Source organism: Eucalyptus grandis, chromosome 6, assembly GCF_016545825.1.
Source record: "Eucalyptus grandis isolate ANBG69807.140 chromosome 6, ASM1654582v1, whole genome shotgun sequence".
Classification (NCBI taxonomy): domain Eukaryota; kingdom Viridiplantae; phylum Streptophyta; class Magnoliopsida; order Myrtales; family Myrtaceae; genus Eucalyptus; species Eucalyptus grandis.
The window spans coordinates 22855461-22875932 of NC_052617.1; the positions used below are offsets into that span (position 1 = coordinate 22855461).

General features: G+C 41.8%; 4 protein-coding genes across 4 annotated transcripts; 1 reads left to right on the forward strand and 3 right to left on the reverse strand.

Moving 5' to 3' along the window:
- The first annotated feature begins 564 nt into the window (after positions 1 to 564).
- Positions 565 to 4361, forward strand: LOC104448943 (protein seele). Its single transcript, XM_010062897.3, has 9 exons — positions 565 to 747; positions 934 to 960; positions 1045 to 1124; positions 1354 to 1426; positions 1772 to 1829; positions 2827 to 2878; positions 3087 to 3111; positions 3201 to 3292; positions 3906 to 4361. The coding sequence occupies exons 1-9, from the start codon at positions 640 to 642 to the stop codon at positions 3955 to 3957; spliced, it is 567 nt and encodes a 188-aa protein (XP_010061199.2). The 5' UTR covers positions 565 to 639; the 3' UTR covers positions 3958 to 4361.
- Positions 4362 to 4893: 532 nt separating this feature from the next.
- LOC104448944 (probable protein phosphatase 2C 27) lies at positions 4894 to 8247 on the reverse strand. The gene is made up of 4 exons (XM_039314876.1): positions 7161 to 8247; positions 6631 to 6822; positions 6009 to 6214; positions 4894 to 5805 (listed from the first exon to the last, which is right to left on the reverse strand). The coding sequence occupies exons 1-4, from the start codon at positions 7344 to 7346 to the stop codon at positions 5247 to 5249; spliced, it is 1143 nt and encodes a 380-aa protein (XP_039170810.1). The 5' UTR covers positions 7347 to 8247; the 3' UTR covers positions 4894 to 5246.
- A 2760-nt stretch (positions 8248 to 11007) lies between these two features.
- On the reverse strand, positions 11008 to 14469 carry LOC104448945 (glyceraldehyde-3-phosphate dehydrogenase GAPB, chloroplastic). The gene is made up of 9 exons (XM_010062899.2): positions 14252 to 14469; positions 14005 to 14118; positions 12860 to 13021; positions 12596 to 12763; positions 12346 to 12506; positions 12207 to 12268; positions 12055 to 12104; positions 11527 to 11933; positions 11008 to 11414 (listed from the first exon to the last, which is right to left on the reverse strand). Exons 1-9 carry the CDS (start codon positions 14351 to 14353, stop codon positions 11276 to 11278), a joined length of 1365 nt encoding a protein of 454 aa, XP_010061201.2. The 5' UTR covers positions 14354 to 14469; the 3' UTR covers positions 11008 to 11275.
- A 739-nt stretch (positions 14470 to 15208) lies between these two features.
- LOC104448946 lies at positions 15209 to 18306 on the reverse strand. The gene is made up of 5 exons (XM_010062900.3): positions 18031 to 18306; positions 17043 to 17172; positions 16292 to 16388; positions 15921 to 16007; positions 15209 to 15632 (listed from the first exon to the last, which is right to left on the reverse strand). Exons 1-5 carry the CDS (start codon positions 18089 to 18091, stop codon positions 15498 to 15500), a joined length of 510 nt encoding a protein of 169 aa, XP_010061202.2. The 5' UTR covers positions 18092 to 18306; the 3' UTR covers positions 15209 to 15497.
- Positions 18307 to 20472: the final 2166 nt, after the last annotated feature.

The following is a 20472-nucleotide window of genomic DNA, read 5'->3' on the forward strand; positions in this document are numbered from 1 at the left end:
GAGAAATACCCTTTTTTTTGGGGTTTACCACATGATCCGGAATCATTGGGGGAATGGTTTTGGCTTTGGCGAGTGGTCCCAAACATGGTAACAAAAACAAGACACCAGACTTCTTGTCGCCTCCCCCTTTCATTTGGGTCTGACTTATATAGGATTTTGGCAAGTACACAAGCCATGGAGCGTAGCTGTTTTGTCCCCTATATTCCGATGTGCCGGACTTTGTTTGTCGCCGGGCGGGCTATCGACATGGTCGCGTCATCCCCCTGAGGCAACAGGGATGGCGCCGATTTGACCCTCGGTTCGACTCTCTAGGTCAGTGGCGCGGCCTCGATTTAGAGAGGGGTAGCCGTGTACGGTGGCTCGTCCCCGAACGATCAAAAGGAAGAGTCTTCAAAAGAGACCACGCGGAGCCATGGGCCGCTTCGAGGCCCAACAACATAATCGTGACGGGCCCGAGCAAGCCCAATTCTATTGATGGGCCGGCCCATGACTTCGCGCGATTGAGATTCGAGGGGCGAAATTTCTAGAATCCTGACTGACTGGACCGATCGACTTCTAAATGGTGGACCGCTGAATTTTGACGAGAGCTGACCGGAGACTCTGAGGAGCGATCGGAGGAGGAGGAGGAGGAGGAAGGAGATGGCGGAGTCCGTCGCCGTCGCCGCCGCGTGGATCCTCGCGATGTTCGCCGCGTTCACCCTCGCTCATTGCGTCGATGACAAGTGCGCCGCCTGCAATGCCGTTGCGGTACTTCTTCTGTGGCTCAGTTCGATGGATCGTTTCCTGACTTCGTCGTCTTGATCTAGACTGTTGCATCGGCAAATCGCGCTTCTCGCCGAGAAATCGATTTTTTTTTTTTTTAATTTCGTTTTGAGTTTTGCGAGTTCGAGTAGGTCGTCAATCTGACTTCGGTGCCGATGGTTTTTTTGGCAGGGAGAGCTGGAGATCGGTCTTTCCAATGTGAGTGAGTTCACGTCGTTTCCTTTCCTCTACGAATTCAACTGACTGCGGAGAGAGTGTATGCTAAAGGTTTCATTTTTCCAGGAAAAGCCGAGGAATCATTTGGATATGAGGCATCGCTTGGATTCTAAAGGTCAACGTGAAGGAAAGCTCATCGATTATAGGTACTGCTTGTCGTCTTTTTCCTAATTTTTTTGTGGGATGATACAAGTTCGATTATGAAGCAATGCCCTTTTCGTTTATGTTGTTGGAAAAAGATGCATTCTGTGATTAGATTTTGACCCGGTTTCCTGAACACGTATCTTTCGAGAGGCGGGTCTTGTGTTGTGTAATCGTCAAGTTTATATTAGATTTGGCTGATGGTTATGTGCTGTCGGTAATAATATCAAACAGGGTGAGCGAGCTCAGAGTCGTCGAGCTTCTGGATGGACTATGTGAAAAGATGCAAGATTATACTCTTGAGAAGGTACTTACATTTGTTTTTGATAAGTAAGGAGAAATTCAATATGGGACACCGAGTGGGTACCTTGCTTGGCTCATTCTTGTTGCAGTAATACAATGTGGCAAAACTACTAAAGCTTTTTACTTTCATTGTTACTAAAGTTTAAGCAGCAGTTCCAAATAGGAACATCCCAGTTTGATTTTTTGTATGCTATTGTATTTAGCAGTTTGAATAAATAAGATCAGTTCTGCTTTGGCTAACCATTAGAAAGCTCTACATCCACTTAGTCGATCTCTCCAGATGTATAAGTTTTTCACCTGGCTGTCTCAGGTCATCTGAACTGAAGTACTTCATTGCTCATTTTTGCAGAGGGATTCTACCCAACTAGAATGGGTGAAAGTAGACGATTGGGATCAATTGACGACCGGTATGTATTCTAAGTTTGGTATCTAGTGGCTTTATTGTCCATCATTTTGTTATTTGAGTGTAGCTCACAATTTTATAACTGATATTTAACAATAACTGAGAAAATCTGTGTCAAGTAGATGATTTATATTGGTAGGGAACTTGTTATCAAGAATTACCTTTCGAGAGAAGGAAAGCATTCTAATGTTTATATTGCCAGCAGTAGTTTGTCACCTTGTATTAGTACATTTATGTTTCAAATCAGTGCATGCGTGGAAGAAAGAATTAACCAGTGAAACCAATGAATCTCTTTATAACAATATTTGACTATTAAGAATCTATTTATGAAGATGAAGCCTACCCTTTTAAGATTCTGAAAAGATGTATGGCCAAGCCTGACACCTTGCTTTATTCAAATATTTCATTCCGAAAATTTTCTTTATTTGCTTAATTGCCAATACTAATCTTGTGAATGTTTGGATTGATCCATGGCGTGTGCTCTTGTGGATTATATTTCCTTCTTCTTGAATCAATCAACAAAAGTATCAAATAAGGTTCATAAATCTTAAAGTAAAACAGGGTTATCAACTAATTGGTCACTGATAGTTCATTTACGAATGCCAATGTCCAGCCGATGACATCAGCTTAATATGCATATGACTATTACAGAAGCTTCTATAACACATAATATTACTCAGATTAGCAATGATATGTGGGGGTCGACTGTTATATCAGCATGTATGGGTGTTATTTGCTAGTAAAACAAACGTTTCTGATAAAGATGAAGGATGATGATGACTCTCCTTGAATTGGCCTAGTCGTTAACACTAGGATATTCCATCCCAATAACCTTGGAGGTCGTTTGGATTCCACTGTGGTTGATTCAAATCATATTATGTCTTTCTTGAATCTTGATTAATTCTGTGTCAGCAAATTTTGCTCTCAAATTCTCACAAGTCTCTAGGATATTGTAAATTAATTTCTGAATTTGAAATGGTCTCTTTCTGTTGTGGTGTTAGACAAACAGGAAGCTAGAGCACATTCAAAAGCTATATCAACTTATTGTGGAAGGTGAGTAAATCAAGAGGTCCACCCTGAAAAGGAAAAAAAAAAGCACTAAATAAAAAGGAATAGAAAAATAAGTTGTAGCAATTCTTTTTCTTTCTTACTGTTGTGTGGTGAGCTTCATTTTAATGTCCATATTAAGTAATTCTTTCTAATAGAGAGCGCCTTTTGAATTATCAATCCACGAGCCTAATATTTTTAGGTAACATTGCAGGTTACTTGAGGATACAGAAGATGAGGTGAGATTGTACATGTTACTTATTATCCATTTCTACAGGTCTTACATTTTCCACAGGTCATTTAGAATTCCTGTTAACATATTTTGCAGTTGGCGAAACTTATAAGACAAGGTTCTGTGAAAGCTGGAGGTGTAACCAAGGTTCTGTGTGAAGATTTGAGCAAGCACTGCAGCCAGACAAGGTAACCTTTAAGTAATATCAGTCCCTGGTGGGATCATGTGGATTGTGCTGTGAGTAAAAACATGATATATGTTGACTAGTGCTTACAATGATCAAGAGAACAGCTGAAGATAATTTATTACAGCCTCACCTTAGAAGCTAAATCTTTGTTTTACTGGACTCAAATCTTTTTAACGTCAAATTTTGCATGAAAACACTTGCAAAGATCTCTTCTCTACTGTATGTTAGAGAACGAGGTGGTAGTTTTTATTCTCAAAGTTTGCCCATGAATTCAATTGATTGTCCTCCTTACAAAATCTGTCTCTAAGTGATTTTGTTCTGGAAAAATAATTTCCATTCTGGTGGTAGTTATCTTGTCCCTTCACTCCCTTCTTCCATCAACTAAATTTCTCTTTTCTAAGTATTTTTATGGAGTGTACTCTATCTACATCAATGTTGCAAGCATGTACAGGCATGCTTATGCACATGCTTGTGCACTAGTGAAACTGAAATGTCTGGAGCTTTAAAGAATTCGTTTTCTCAGACAGACGTGATTTGCTTATGGTTATATCTACTTTGGGTGCTTCGTAGTTCTTTCTTATGCTAGGCAGCTCAATCCTTGTTTTACTCTACAGTGGATTTCACGATGAGGATGGCCCTACTGATGATGCTAAGGAAGAACTCTGATTCAACATGACGAGAAAAATCTCATCTTTCAGATCTATGAGAACAGATTCTGTACAACTGAACGACATTTAGAAAGGAAAATGGGATTGTAACCAAATGCGCAAGCTTCTCCCAAAGTGGGATTGCGAATTCTCTCTCCTTTGTAACACAAATTTTGCTTTCAGTTTCTTGGATTATGTTCAACAGCTTTGTCTTTTCAACATTACATGCTGGACTAATAATTCCTGTGGCTTACCGAGAGACATCAGTATACTACTGAAGGAAACCCTCTCCGAGCTGCCCTCATGATCCACTGAGCCATGTCACAGGCTTACTAGGCAATGAAATCAGATGTTCACCACTTAAATATGTTTGAGAAATGTATCAATCACCAACACTTGTTTAGTGGATGATTTACCATCTTATCTTTGGCTGTTGTAGCGATCGGTTGGCCTGCTCATGGTATAGCTACATATGGGATCGATTTCAATGCTCGTTAACGAATATTGGCATGAACTTTCATGGATTTAATCTGGAGCGTCTAACATGTAAAGGTTAAGCATAGGCATACATGAATCGAGGAAGCTACCCTTTGACCTTCTGGTTGAAATTGAAGTACATCCGTTAGCCTCATGCGGCAGGCAACACGAGTATATGGATCAACAGCTAGGATGCTAATATTGTGGATGGTGTAACAATCTGTGAACTGGAATATTGTAAGTTCCAGTCCACTCCCCTGGCTGACAAATGGCAAATTGAATCCAGTAATCACTGGTGTATACCAGTTTAATCCTGGTTATGCAAAATGATCTAGGTGGATGCCATGCGCGACCTAGGCAAACGTAATTAGTGTCCGCTAGGAGATGTCGCTGGCGCAAAGCTTACTGAGAGTGCTGATGATAATACCGAAGGTAAACCGTGTCAAACCCATGAGCCCTCACAAAGAACACGAAGAGATAGGTTACCCAAAACTTGAAGACCAGAAAAACAGAGCCATCATGTTTTTCAACTTCCAACTATTTACAATGCTCGAATGGTGAACATCCATCGTGGTTCAGGCAACCACATAAATGAGGGGGAAAAAGAATTCAAATCGTTACAACATAAATAATCACATACGAGCGGCAACTCCCAAGATCATGAAGAATCGAATTAACTCGGAGGGATCATCTCGCTCACTTCTGAGTGGGACTCATGTCTGTCGCATTAACTGGTGCAACTTCCAGCGTGTCATCCGTGTTGAAAGCAGGGAGCATGATCCCCCTCAGTGGCTACTGCAGATCTTCTCGCTTTTGGCAAATTCCTGTTGCTCATGCATTACAATCCAATGCACCCTTCAGCAAATTCAGACCTTCCGCTGATATGCTCCTTCGGACTCGAGAAGGAGGAATCTCAATCCGTGGTGGAGGATCTTCGGAGAAACAAACAGTGATGACAGTTAAATTGTCACAACTATTACGCTTCAGTGCCTCCCGGACCAACTCTCTCGAGCACCTTTCGGGATCATTGTGCAACATCAGTTCTTTCCTTGCTATCGTAACAGCACACTGGCTGCTCATCACATCCCACAGGCCATCACAGCCCATGATTAAGAACTCATCATCTTCGGTCAAGTGAGTCTCCTGCAACTCCGGCTCTGCGCTGAGAGGACAAGCAGAACCTTTTGGGCCCTTCATGTGCCAATCTCCAAGGGCACGGGCCACAGACAACTGGCCATTGAGGTAGCCATCATAAACAACCCCTCCGAGTTTCTCAATCCTTATCTTTTCAGATGTGCAATTGGGCTTGTGGTCCTTGGAAAGCTCAATAGCTCTCCCTCTTTTCCCCAGAACAGCACGACAATCCCCAGCATTAGCAACATACATAGTTCTGCATATAGAAAAATCATGCGTCAGGCAGTTTAAAAGATGAGTCTTAAAATGCTGCATCTGTAAACCCAGTTGTTCACACAAGAGAGAGATATATAGTCAAAGCGAGCTCTAAATCAATACTTTCAAAATGAGGTGTCTGATCACAATCAACTTCTAAAGGTAATGTACAAAGAAAACCATACAAGTCTGTCAACAAGTTACCGTCCAAAAATCAGAGCAGTGAGAGCTGTGGTTCCAGAAGAGATATCCAATGAACTGGCATCAGCAAACTCATAATCTGCTTTCAGAAAGGCACTTTTAATGGCATTCTCCACACTAGCTGGAAAATGCAAATCCTCAACTATAAATCTTAGGATGTTATCCCGAACAAACAATGCTGCATCCGTACCTCCGTGACCATCAAACACCTGCATAAACATGCCGATATATGAGCTTTCGAAACTCTCATAAAAGGTGACCAGTCCACTGTAACAGGAGCCTCAAACTCAGCTGATAAATAATGCATAGCAGCATTATACAACTTTGAGTTAAAGCTAAGTTCCCTTCCCTTTGCTTGTGCATGTTTGGAAAGTAACTAGTCATTACCCTCTAAAGTCCATACAATAAGCACAACAGCCATGCCACAATCACATTAGACTATGCATCTGGTACCTATGAAAGTCAAGCATGCAATAAATTCTATTCTAAAATGTTTGCAGCTAAAGTTAGGCCAGATAATATAAATCCTAAATTTAGTTTTGATGGAAAATGGCCTAATATGCTTTCTCCAACCTATCAAAGGTAAACATGAATGCAAAAGGAAAAGATTTCACAGATAACTCACCCCATAAAAAGCTCCAGAAGTGGGGCAGCCCGACATTGTCCCACACTGTTCAGCAAGGTTATCGATGCAAATGTGTTCATCTTCCATGAATTGCTTAGGCCCTCTTTCAGCACAACTTCCAGAGCGGAATACAGGTACAAATTCTGATTTTTCATCAGGAGACTTACTTCCAAAAATGCCCACATCGGATTCCTTCAAAGGTGCCATAAGCTCGGTTAATACATATGTTCAAAACTTTGTTTCAAACAAACTTCCTACTATAAGCCATATCTCCTAATATAAACTCCAGCAGTAGGAAACCAAACAAATTAATGACAACGAAAATTACTAGCTTGGTCCCAATCTTCACTGACCATAAGAGATTGAGCTATTCCACAGTTGATTCAGAAACCAAAATAAGACAATAGAATAAGAAAATAGCATCACACGATCTTGTCATCATTGTGCTACTACAATTTAATAAGCCATACTGTAAAACTATGATCATAGATCTCAAATCTCAACAGTTCAAGTACTGATATGTAACTTACAAAGTCAGATGCAGCAAGGAACCTTGCAGAGCCCACAGAATGCCGCATTACCGAGAGGTGCCTCGGAGGTTTCCTGCTCGCCAACTGTCTCGCACTCTCCAAATTCTCATCTTCAGCTGTATCTTCCCTATTGTAACCACCTTCTAAAACCGTGAATGGACGAGATAAATCTGCACCAGCAGCCATATTTCCTCCAAAATCATAGATCAAACCAACCCAGCAAAATTTCTTAACTCACAAGCTCTTGGCTTGGACTTCCAACTTCAGATTCCCTTATGTGCGCCACGCAAGTGCCCCAACGAACTCCAAAATCCAAAGGAAATACCTCGAATTATTGAGCAACTCCCGCAAGAACGTCCAGCAAGCAAACCCCGAAAGCTTCCGACTTGTTTCCCCTCGCAAACTAACGACCCAAAAAAGTACGTAAAAATCCAACCCGCTCCCAAAATTCCCCCAAATCCCCTCAGTTCGCACAAATCAACGCCGCTCAAATCTAATTTTCCAACGGTAACAGACCCAAATCACCTCACCACTCCCAAACCACCCGCGAACGACCAATCAAACCGCCCCCAACTAAATCAGAATCACCCCTCCCCCACAAAAACGCCGCGCCCGCCGCTTCGTTTCCGAATCGGAACGACTACAAACCGTCCCCGCACCGCCGCGCGCCGCTACCCCAGATCAACCTCCGGCAACCCCCCGCTTCAGCCAACCGAAGCGATTCCGCAAGAAACGACCTGATCGACCCGAGATTCGATCGACTCCCGAGAAAAATAAAACAAAAACAACAACAACAACAACAACAACAACAACGATCGCCGGGAAAAGAAGCCGAGGAAATTGCTCACGCTAAAGCAGCGGAAGCCCGGGGAGAATATCCGATCCCTGATTTACGCGATCGGCGACGACTCCAATGAATCAGCAGCAGCAGCAGCAGCAGCGATCGTCGATCGACCAATGGAAGGAACGCGAGAAGACGAGGAAAAGGGAAAAGAAAACCCTAAGATGCGCGACTTTTCGAAGCGAGAGAGAATCGTATGCCAAATTTAGCAAGAGATAGAGAGAGAAGGAAATGGACTCGTTGAGATATGGTTGGCGACCGGCGGTTCCAGGTAAAATCCCATGGGGTCGCCTAGCTGTCACCGGGGGACGGGGGATAGGGAGGACGATTGGGGAAATTGAGCCCGTACACGTGGCGCGCCACGGTTGGCGGATCTGCCGTTCCGCGGCAGGTGGCGTTTTATTTCTTTTTCTTTTTTCTGTTTTCTTTTTGTTTCCTCTGGGAGAGGGGTTCCTTCTCGGCGCTGCAACTGGCTCCCAGCCGTCGGATCTCGCGGGCGGGGGTAGACGTGCGGCGGGGATCCGCCCTTTCCCGGACGTTGCCCCTTTGGGGTCGGGAGAGGACGCGGCCGGCGACCGAAGGTTCGGATGCCGCGGGCCTCACGCGTGTCGGCCCGTGAGTGGTGGGGAAATTGCAATTTGCGGCTTCGGATAAGCGTGGCGAGGAGAAGTCATTAGCTGCTCCGGATCACCGCGAGCTCGGTTAATCTGAACCGTCCAATCATACGGGGTCCCATGTGACGCCTTTGATCCGGTGACTGATATCAACTGGTTCATAGATAATGGCAACATACGCGCATTGCTCAAAGTGAAGATCCAAAGCTACTCCATGAATGCCTTTTCTCTTTTGCATCGATCGATTTTGTTTTTACCCGGAATATAAGCTTGATTTTTTTTTTTTTCCATTTTTATTATGGAGTCGTGACGAGCCATTTCTCGTTACGATTCACGTCAAGGGTGAAAGTGTCTTTTAGAGAATTATAATGGAATGGTTGAAAACTAGTTACGTTAGGAAAAGAGAGTGGGGCAAGGCGTACTAAAGATTCTGTCTCAAAGGTGATAAATTTTCATTAATAGATCATGGTGCAACGATGGTTTGCTGGTCTTTTCTTTAAATGTGCTTGTTTGAGTGAGAAAATTCTCAACAAATCAATTTTCTAGATTTTCATGTGTTTGGTTTGATGAAAATGATAAATCAATATAATATCATCTACAGTTAAAGAAAATAAGGATGTTTATAGTTAGGAAGATAAACTTCCAAATTTGAGAATGGAAAAAGAATTCCTAAAAAATGATTTCTTATTATGAAATTTTCTCCAAAAACAAACACCTTACATAATAAAAAAGGAATTAACAACCACCACCGATCATAATCACTTCAAAGCATAAAACTCCGGTACAAATGGTGACACAACCCTCCACCAAAATAGAGTAATAAATAATAAATAAATGGACATGTGAATGTATAAATAAATCAACAATGAGTTTATTATCACATCTATAAATATTCTCAATATCCCTCATTTTTTTTCATAAGCATAATAATTCCCTTGAAACAAAATAAAAAATAAAATCCACGGTTTTGTTCCTATAAAGGAGTGAAATAATGAGAAAATGATACATAAAAGATTGCTAAATCAATCTTGAACATATTGTATGAATGTTAATTCAAATTTTAAAATTTTCAATCTTGCCAATGCAATCCTAAATCATTGCTCAAATTCCAATATAGTATTTCTAGCTAGTTGCCAATCAATTGCTGATGTGACGTTCCACATAGGATATCATATCGATTCGAGTTGATCACATTAATGTGACATGTAGAATACATCGGCGATAACTAGACACCGCGCTAGTAATATTTGATGGCAATTAGCTGGACTTCATTGGAATTTTGTGCAAATATTTAGAATTACATTGGTAGAGTTGGAAAGTTTAAGGTTAAATTGGTATCTATATAATATGTTTAAGACCAATTTTATAAAAAAAGAAAAAGAAGAAGATTGGCCATCGGCATAGTGCATTATACGGGTGTCCAGAAGATTGTACTTACAATTCAAAGTGACTAAGAGGATAAAACCTAGATCTTGTGATGTAAAATGACACAAATAATCCTTAAATGTGGTCTCTAAACATTTGATTTGTTTAATGTGATTTCTAAACTTTAACTCAATGTGTAATAATATTTTTGAACTTTTGGTTTTTTTAATGCGGTTTCCGAACTTTTGATACATATTCAATTTAATCTATAGACTAGATAATCTAAGGATAGATTAAATATTTACCAAAAAGTTCAGCGCATTGAGTAAAGTGAAATTTTAGGGGTCATATTACATGGTGAGAGCCAAAATCTAGAGATCATTTATATAATTATCCCATCTAAAAACATTGAGATGACGTCACATCGAGCAAAAGTTCGCTAGTAGGCAGTGCGTTACCACGTCACGCACTGATCCCGGCTAAGGAAGCGCTGTATAGTTTTGTCACGACTCGTGGGAAGCGACCCCTCCCAAAGGCGAATCCCATTGACATCTTTGCACCGCCCATGTGCTTTGGGTTGTCATACGCAGCATCCTATGCTTCTAAAGGGAATTTTGTCCAGCTTGTTCGAACATGTCGGGCGAATAGATCTCGTTATACACGTGCCTCGTGGATCGGACTAATAAAATGAATGAGCATTGCACTTCATGGGAAGGATGTAGTCTTATGTTAATTACTTTTTTTAAGTATCAGATTTATGATTACCAATTTGCATATATTGGCAGGATCATTTCTACACGGCCCGCAAAAGCATTACATCGAAGAAGTCGATCTCTTCTTCATAGATTTCACTGGCACAACTCATGGGCGAGAGGGAATCTTCGTTGGCTCGATGGAGGCGGAGGCGGCTAAACGATGATTCTTCAGAAAGGGGTGACGAAGCTTAAGGCGAACATAAATTCTGACTCCAGGACAGGCTTGAATAGTTCGATCTAGGAATGGAAATGCAGACGCCGTAGCAGAGATGGATGCTTAACGTTCTCAGTTTAATCCATTCATCACAAGTAAATTTGATAAAAGCAGTAGCTTCACATCAGAACAAAAACCATTCTGATTTGGTTATTCCAAATCTCAGATGCTGTCACATCAACACATTCTACTTCTTGCACATCAGCTTGCCCCTCTCGGCTATCACCGTCGTGTATGCACTTGGTGTCGATACTGAAAACGATACAGATAAAGAAAAACCTTGCCTTGCGCGATCCACCTGGAATTAGGAGAAGGAATGCGACGAACTAATTCTCATAGACCTTGCACTCCTCGTCAGCGGGGTTCTTCTTGCAGAAATCTTCCAATGGGTCTCCGGTCGATCCGGGTATCTCAATGCCTGGCCACTTGACTGCTACTAAATGTGCCAAGTCGACGACCCTTTGGCTGAAAGATTGAGGAGGTAAAATCTCATCAAACATCCGAGAAAAGAAATGGAAGATGTAACTTCAAATTTGGAGCCATAATCCCTGAGTGCTTTATAAATGAGTGTTCTCACCTATAGCCCCATTCATTGTCGTACCAAGCAACCACCTTCACCATATCATCTCCCATGACCATCGACAGTGAAGAATCGATGGTTGAAGAGACATCGGAGCATCGGAAATCCACTGACACGAGAGGGTCATCGCACACAGCCAATATGCCCTTGAGCGGCCCTTCGGCTGCATCTCTGAAGGCTGCATTGACATCCTCGGCGGTAAGGCCCTTCTTCTCGACATTCACAACAAGGTCGACGACAGAGACGTTCGGTGTTGGCACACGGAGGGCGATCCCATTGAGCTTGCCCTTGAGCTGGGGAAGCACGAGAGACACAGCCTTTGCAGCCCCAGTGCTTGTTGGGACGATGTTGAGTGCTGCGGCTCTGGCTCTCCGCAAGTCACGGTGGGAAGCATCCAAGAGCCTCTGAACCATACGGGGTAAAAGAAACGATTATACTTAGACTTGAGCAAAACCTAAAGTGCCCCAGTAAGTTTCAGACAGCATGCACATAAAGACACGATTTCTTGACACTTTGTTCAATTACCTGGTCACCTGTGTAGGAGTGTGTGGTTGTCATTGTACCCTTCACAATGCCTACGAAAGTGATCGTGAGAGTTCAGAAACTAGTCACAACCCAAACAGGTAAGTCACATTAGGGATAAAAAGGGTGGTCAAATATCGGAAACGAAGCCTTACCGAACTTTTCATCCAGGACTTTCACGAAAGGAGCGAGGCAGTTAGTGGTGCAAGAAGCATTGCTGAAATTGGCCAGAAGCTCATTGGTTCAGTTCATACTGATCAACACAATCTTAGTTCTTTCAAGAAAGATTCTGACCTGATTATGTTAGCAACTTCATGCGAATAATCTGTCTCATTCACACCATAGACGTAGGTGGGTATATCAGCGCCTTTTGCTGGTGCAGTGATGATAACTTTCTTGGCACCAGCTTGAATATGTTTTCCAGCACCAGGGCCATCCACGAAGACTCCAGTTCCCTGTAATTCATATTAGCAAGCCACGTCAAGAACAAGTTCTACAATAATTTGATCATTTCATACGGTTAGCTCATAATTTTTGGGCTTACCTCAATGACAATGTCGATGCCGAGCTCAGCCCAGGGGAGCTTGAGAGGGTCCCGGTTAGAGACGACCTTAACGGGCTTGCCATCAACGCTGATGGTCTCATTGTCCACAATTTTCACATCAGCTTTGAAAGTCCCCAGCATGGAATCATACTTCAGCAAATGTGAAGCCTGTCTTGCAAATAAGCTTACTAGTCAGATAAAAAATGAGGCAATAGGTATCTCCAAAAAAATTACGGAAACTCACTTGTTGCGAATCTTACTCACATTTTTGACACCACCGCTGTCATTGACAACAATGACATCAAGGGGCGAGTTCTTTCTCCCGTGCCAGCATCTAAGGAAGTTCCGACCAATGCGACCGAAACCATTGATTGCCACCTTCAGTTTAGCGACAGTCTCTCCCTTAGCTGGAGCTGGTGCTGAAGTCTGTTTTCACCATTGATAGGAATTATGAGTATGTTACCTAGGAAGATCGACTATGCTGAAAACAGAAATCATGTTAAGAGTAACAAGGTTGCTGACAAATGTTGAGCTATTTATACTAGGTTGCTTTGCACTTTTCTCAATGCAGCGGCTCAGTCTTTAAATATATTAGCTAGCTTTTCCACTAAAAATTTGCCTCTGCAATTCACAATCTTAGGTGCCTCTTTGAGACAAACCATCTTCTTGCAATTTTCTACTTCCTCACTTTTGATCAACTGTCGCCAACAGATCAAGTAGCAGCTCTCCGTATAAGACGAGTGCTTTTATTATACAGAGTTACAAATATTATCATATACATCCCCCAAAATCGTATTCTTTGGTTGTTATTGCAGTTCTTAGTCGCTAGCTCAAGTTTGACATCGAGAAGAGCCGTCCTCTTCCCCCGTTTAACCTCGAATGACTATATTTCCTCAAGTTTCCTTCCATACTCCATCCAAGGACAGCCTTCAGACAACCTCCAAGAACTTAACAAGAAATTATTATAAGGTCCAGATTAATTTGTTTCCCTCTGTTGGTTCTCTAGACAGTCTGCTTACCCGTGGCTAAACCTGTACCATCAATCTTTGTGCTATGGTCCGGTGTTCTGGTTAATTACGGGTAATCTTGCAGTCCAAGAATTCCTTGGGATTTAAGCCGGATATGATTATTTGTCAAGTAAAGAACACAAAGATGCTAGTAGTTACTTAACGAGAATCTCTTAATATGCAGGAAAATTGTAAAATATGCAAATGATCATGCTATTTCCCGTGAACGATGACCAATCAAATGATGTCCAGAAAACATCTTTCCTTGAAAAGGTTTGTATGTTTCTATGAACTTAACCATCAAAATGGACAATGATTGGTTCGAATGAAATTAACAAACTAGCACAAAAACATTCAATGAGGAGAAAATATAAGTAGTGACAGTCCAATTGATCAGCGGACCTTGGGAGTGAGCTGAGCAGCCACAGCATCGAAGAAGGATCCCTCCCCGGCATTCTTCGCATAAGTCACACATGATCCAGCACGAAGGCCTGAGAATTCCGCCACCTCGAGCCTCTGAACATAGGCGAAAAAAAACATTTTAAAGAACTCGGGTGATCAGCACTTATGCTGCTGAAACATCGAGACACATATCACACTACACGCAACACACAATAGAAAAGAGAGGATCAGAGAGAGAGAGAGAGACCTTGGAGAAGCATTGAGCGGGGAAGGAGTGAGAGGAGCTCTTGCTAGAGAACTTGGCATTGGCGGGGAGGGTTGAGGGAGCAAGAGCTGCGTGAGTGGCCATGGCTGACTGAAACTAAAGCTCAAGCGGCTTGCTTTTCCCAGGTTATTTATACCGCACTAGCTTTCGAAAGCCTGTATTTTTCTTCCTTTCTCATTGGTCACTACATGTGTGTCTGTGAATTATGGTTGGAAGCCAATTAGAAGGAACGAGTGGTGAATATGGTGTTGTGGGGATATATAATGGGATAAGGTTGCTGTTGGGGGATCTCCACGGTATAAATGTGAGCCACAGACTGATTTTAACCACCAATCCATCTCTCTCTCTCCCCTAAAGGCCACTCCTTCAATGACTCGTGAACTTCTCGGTTAAAAGCACGAGCCAGATTTTTGTTGAGAGAGCTTATGTGTTAACATGCGCGAGGGCCTACACCATATATGTCCCATATATTTAAAAGAAAATTGGGGTGTGTATATTTCTGGCTTGGAGATCGATGTGGAGTTGATGGTGGAAATCGTTCAGAGAATAATATCCGCCTTCCCTTTCCGGGAGAGGCGGCAGTCAGGAATAAAAATACGTCTGAATTCGAAGTATCGGCCTGCGACAAAAGCCCAACACGGCCAACACTCCATCTGATGGATTTCTCAATTTTCTCCTCCCATATCATCCATAACTGGCTTAGTTCAATAGAACTTCAGTGTGTGGTCACACAGCCAGCTAGGATGGTTCGTAGATCATTTGATTCGCTACAACTTAGCCTTGCTTTGCCATTCTGGAGCAAAATCTCATTCTCACCATCTGCCAATCTTACATTAAGTACCATCGTCACCAATTGGCTTTCAAGTTGACACCATGTCAACCACACTAATCGTAGTGCCATCTGATGGCACACACTATCCAGACTGTAACGGCGATCACTTTCAATGAAGGACTAGATTTATGCATACACAAGAAGGGAAAAGCTGCGATGATACGGTACAAAGTCTGCTGAGTTAAATGGTATTCTGCATAATCATACCACGAATGATGCACTTCCTCAATCGAGACAATCATATCAAAAGAAACTGAGTGCATTGGTCTTTAGAAATAAACAGAAGATTTTACAATATGAACCATTATTCTGTTATATGGAGGCCACCAAAAAGGTAGAGCCAATTGCACCAAAACAGAAGATGACCATGATCGTAGGCCTGGGAGGTTTGGGCCATCAAACAGCAGCTTCAATTTCATCAGGGGCAACAGCAATCTCATCTGATGATTCTTCAGTTCGGAGCTCAGAGGATACATCATCTATAGCTGAATTGAGCTGTGCAATCTTCTCGGCAAGCACCTTCCTCGTTTTCTGAAAATCATCAGATTTTAAGGTGAATCCATATTTCGCAGATGGCCATGTTACTGCTACACTCTCTTCACAGCATACATGAAGGAGGTCACATAGCAAGCATACATAGGACCTCATATACAAATATGACAGCAGCTGTTTATCAAATTAAACACAGGTAGAAAAACCATTCTACTCACGACAAACCAGCACCAGAAAATCATTTTCATCATGGCACAATTAGTACTATAGGGTGTCATAAATTGGAAGATTATAATTTATGTGAAAATTAAGTCAAGGACAGGTCACCTCCAAAGCCTTCTCTTCATCATAGATGAATTTCGGTAATTTCCTCATCAAATCCTTCCTGTCAGTTCCAGCCAGTGCCTTGCTGATCTACCGGGATGAGAAAAGGATTAACTCAATTCAGGGTAGAGGGTTTCCATATCTAAATCTGCAAGACTATCACGTGGAATAATGGAGCTGAAAAAGCATTCAGTTGAACCATGATACTTGATGATATTCATTGACAATTACACGAACCACTTGACTAAAATTATCAGAAAAAGAATTTTGGGAAGAACACTGAAAATCGAATGTTCTATAATTCAAACAAAATCTAACCAAAATGAAGGTGAATTCCTACACCATAGGTAGGATATTACAGAAAATGTCAGTACCTGAGGTGCATACACACAACCAAGGGCACCGACTATGATTCCTCCTAAGACAAAGCCGCCAACAAAGATGCTTGCACTGCTTGGCCTTCCACCATCTCTGCATAAGAAAACAAGCAAAAGACTAGCATCAGATACATTCAATCACAACTAGGACTATAGCCATTATGTCACAATTCGATAGAATTTAGGAAATGAGTTTCGTATTATGAACAGAAATTTCTTGTTGTTGGCTGACCTATCTAACATGTCAAGCATAAAACGAAAGAACTTATTATTGAAATGAAGATCATTGGTATTTTTAGAATTATGGAATGCCTCCACTGCACGAATCTTCCAGATCCATTGTTGCCCAAATAGATTTAGAAAAACATTTTCCACACCGATCAGATATACAAGTTTAGAGTAACTAAACTACGTCTGTACATCAATGGAAGGAAGCCAAGAATAGAGAAAAACAGGACAAGGAAATACTACATAAAAATATGTCCTGGCTCTCTCTTTATCTCCTCCCTTGGCCCCTTTCCCCTCAACTTTTTCCCACATCTTACAGATTTGCCAGATCTTGACAAGTATTCAATGTGTCTCTGTTTTGAATATCCATTTCTGCAACATAAGGTCTATACAGGTCTGACATAGACGGGACAATAATAGAAGAAAAACTGACTGCTGATTAAGCTTCCAGTTAGTAATTGCATCCAAATTCCAGCACCTCAACATCAGATCACAAATAAGTTGCAATACTTGGCAGTACCTATACTCAGCACCGACAGTGAGTTGCCTTGACGAGCGGAGCTGCAGCATTCCAGTTTGATTTGTAGCGAACAACAAGTTTGTATGCCGTACACTTCCCAGGCATCGGACTGATGGCTTGAGTGGACAACCTGGCAATATGTTCCGGAATAAACAGCATAAGTCCGCTTAACTAAATGATAAGTCGAAGCTCTAAGCACAACAAGCCTTAAATATATAATGCCAGTCAAACATGAGAGAAGAAACAAAGTTCTTCGGGGGGTCAGATTATGGCAACATAAACCATAAAATGCAGAATGACATCCTATCATATCAGAAGCTAAGGAAAGGTGTTCAGCTGTAACTTGTATATCATCTGATTCAAATCAAGAAAGGGAGTAAGATGCCGATGTCTAGATAGACGATGCAAAAAACCTCTGCTCGGCAATTGGGCAGATTCATTCCAACATGACAAGATGAACCTTTCGAGTGAGAATTACACCGTGAGTCATGCTAATGTGGCCGTACACACCCATCACGTACTCTAGTCTTCGTCGCAAGTTTTTGCACATTCATCGAAAACGAGCACCACACCAACAAGTCATACGATATATCGATCGGGCGAAAGACTTTCCCATGCAAGACAGCTAATCATCACAAGCATGCGGCAGGCGACGACACCCATAAGAAACCGCACAATGCGACTTCTTTATGAGATAAAAGCAATACGCGAGGCAGACGGCCGCAAAAGCTCGATTTCCCGCCGTGATCTGCAGTCAATCACAGGTCTCGAGCTCGCTAAACTCATCGCAGGCTACTTAATGCAACTGTCGCAAGTGTACAGGAATTAGTAACACTGATTTACAGGCATTTGCCTTCTCTTCATCTCGCGGCTCGCCAACAAACATCCGTCTCATTCAGCTTTTTTCTAGGATCAAGCACGAATCAAAGCTAGCGATCAGCGCAAAAACATCGAACGGAAAGGACGAAATCGAAAGGGAGATCGTTACTCGACGAGAGCTGCGCCCGGGGATTTCTCACTGAAGCCAGAGGACTCGAGACTGCGCTCATCGTCACGGCGTGCGGCGGGCGGCGGGCGGCGGGAGCGAGGCCGGCGATCCGTGGAGGTGAAGCGCGAGGTCGGCGAGGTTCGATTCGATTCGAGAGATGAGAAATAGAAGGAGGGAGGAGATTAGAAAAGGGGACGATCCGTTCTGGTGCTCGATTGTATCGATGCAGCTTGCTCGCTTGGGAGCGACACAGTCGAAGAGACGAAGAGCGGTGGCGATCCCCTGCTTCGCGGCTTAGATGATTAGCGATGAGATGAGGGCTTTGACGGCCGTTGATTCGATCCTTAAGCAAGACGCCACGCAGATGGAGCCCGGGCGTCCGGCTGTCGATAGCGGCCGATGGTTTTCAGCCGTTGCATCGTGGCTTGGCCGAGCGTTTTGAGAAGAAATTGAGGGGGAATAGAGGGAAAAAAAGAAGAAAGATGAATTGAAACCTTAAAGATTGACTCTGCCAATTTTAGAAAAGTGGGACAATGCGAAATGAGCATTGCTATAACAAATGGTCCGCAAAATTTGAATATAAAATGTGCTATAAATTGTGGGCAATCAATTAAATAAGTGGATCATATTCAACTGTCAATTGCAGTTTGACTAATTCTACGAAATTTGTATACTAAAAGATGCTGCAAAATGCAAATGTTCGATTAAATAAGTGAATTATATTTAATCATCAAAAACAATTCGTTGCAAGTATGGATTTTGTAAATCAATCCGAGTAAGCATAGCATTTCCCATGATGAAAGTTGTTTGCAAAGTCTTACTTGATGTTTAATTTAGTTCTTGAGTTCTACATTTGATTAATTTGGTGATTATAGCGCTTGATTTGAACTAATTTAGTCTCTCTAATTAATATGACAATCCAATTCACTTTGTGAAACCCCTAGAGAGAGAGAGAGAGAGTTGGAGTCGATGTTGCCATCAGGCCACTTGCACCTTGCAAGGTCCACATACTCTCGCTCAATGGTGGTAAGTAGTGGCACCATCATCGAGTGCGGGGCTCATTGCCCTTACTTGCTATTGATAAGAGCAAGTAGGCCCACACCGACATAAGTGTAGCACATGATAACACCATCTTGATCTGTCTTTATCTTCTCTTCTTCTCATACTATCGATAACATTGCTTATTATTATTATTATTGTTATTATTATTATTTGTTGATTTGTTGACGTGGCACGTTAGTAGATGCCGATATCACGTAGTGAGTTGACGGTTATATCCAGTAAGAGGACTAGATTGATTCAAATTAATGAGTGTGTAGATCAATATGATTTAAATTGAAATTTTAAGAATTGAATTGAACGTTAAATAAAAATTTAGGGATTGTTTTTTGCGCTCCTTTCTTAGAAGGCACTTTTAGGGCGCGCATGTTTTTATTTCTCGTTTTTTTGCTTAAGCGTAAAAAAAAAAAAAGTGTTTGCCCAGGGAACAATTTTGAATAAAAAACGCGTTTAGTAAACTTGTTCCGGAAATAAAAAATGAACAAACACGTTTGGTAAATTTTATTCTTTTTTTGTTTCTTTTAATTTTTTAATATTTTTATTTTATTTTTCATTTTTTCCTTTCATTTTTATTTTTTCGGTCGGCAGCCTCGCCGGATGCAGGCGAGCCCGAGCTCGCCCGGCCAAGGCGAGGCTCGGCCTCGCCGGGCCGGCAAGGCTCCGGCGAGGTCGCCGACCCTCGACGGCGTCGCCGGCCCTCGGCAGTGGTCGCCATGGCCATGGCCGAGGCGCGACCGGCGAAAGAAAAAGAAGAAAAAGAAGAAGAAAAGAAGAAGAGAAGAAGAAGAGAGAGAAGAAGAAACGTTTGTTCAAAATTGTTTAACAACAAGAAGTAAGTTTTTTTTTTCTTTTTTTTGTTCTTTTTGTGTTAACAACAAAAAGAAAAAAAAAAAAAAGTGTTTGAAACACTTTTTAGGAGTAAAAACATGCAGGCCCTTATATGCTCAAAGTTTTTCTACAGGTCACTTAAACAAATTAAAAGTAAAATTTCAATATATTACGAATTATTGAAAGGTCTAGTGACTTTACATGTTAATTTCGGTGCGTCCTTTTGGACAATAACCATAGGCCCATTGAAGAATATACGGCAGCAACTTCCCTCTTAAATACTCGACTAAATTAGAATATGTAGCGTTTTTATTTCTTCATAAATAGTGTTATGTCAAGTGGTAGCTAAGTAAGTATAACTTATTATGATAATTGAGTGACTCCTCTGCGTCATTCAATAGCATATCAATTTCGTAGATTATTTGAATGTAATTCTATTCAAATTTTTATATCCTACTTATTTAAATACTTAAATTATGGGATATGTGCAACACAAGTCCTAAAACTTACAAGGAAAGTGTAATTGAGTCTTAAAACTTACAAAAAGTGTAATCA

Bases quoted from the DNA above. Each gene is read 5' to 3' on its own strand.
- LOC104448943 (XM_010062897.3), top strand. From the start codon at position 640: ATGGCGGAGTCCGTCGCCGTCGCCGCCGCGTGGATCCTCGCGATGTTC. The intron at 2,879-3,086 runs GTGAGTAAATCA...GTAACATTGCAG, and splicing joins ATATCAACTTATTGTGGAAG to GTTACTTGAGGATACAGAAG. The intron at 3,293-3,905 runs GTAACCTTTAAG...TTTACTCTACAG, and splicing joins AAGCACTGCAGCCAGACAAG to TGGATTTCACGATGAGGATG.
- LOC104448945 (XM_010062899.2), bottom strand. From the start codon at position 14,353: ATGGCCACTCACGCAGCTCTTGCTCCCTCAACCCTCCCCGCCAATGCC. The intron at 12,269-12,345 runs GTCAGAATCTTT...GGCCAATTTCAG, and splicing joins GAAGTTGCTAACATAATCAG to CAATGCTTCTTGCACCACTA. The intron at 12,105-12,206 runs GTAAGGCTTCGT...TCACTTTCGTAG, and splicing joins AGTCCTGGATGAAAAGTTCG to GCATTGTGAAGGGTACAATG.
- LOC104448944 (XM_039314876.1), bottom strand. From the start codon at position 7,346: ATGGCTGCTGGTGCAGATTTATCTCGTCCATTCACGGTTTTAGAAGGT. The intron at 6,823-7,160 runs GTAAGTTACATA...GCACCTTTGAAG, and splicing joins TCCTTGCTGCATCTGACTTT to GAATCCGATGTGGGCATTTT. The intron at 6,215-6,630 runs GTGAGTTATCTG...ATGTTTATGCAG, and splicing joins CTTCTGGAGCTTTTTATGGG to GTGTTTGATGGTCACGGAGG.
- LOC104448946 (XM_010062900.3), bottom strand. From the start codon at position 18,091: ATGAGCGCAGTCTCGAGTCCTCTGGCTTCAGTGAGAAATCCCCGGGCG. The intron at 17,173-18,030 runs GTAACGATCTCC...ACATATTGCCAG, and splicing joins CCGGGCGCAGCTCTCGTCGA to GTTGTCCACTCAAGCCATCA. The intron at 16,389-17,042 runs GTACTGCCAAGT...TTTCTTATGCAG, and splicing joins ACTGTCGGTGCTGAGTATAG to AGATGGTGGAAGGCCAAGCA.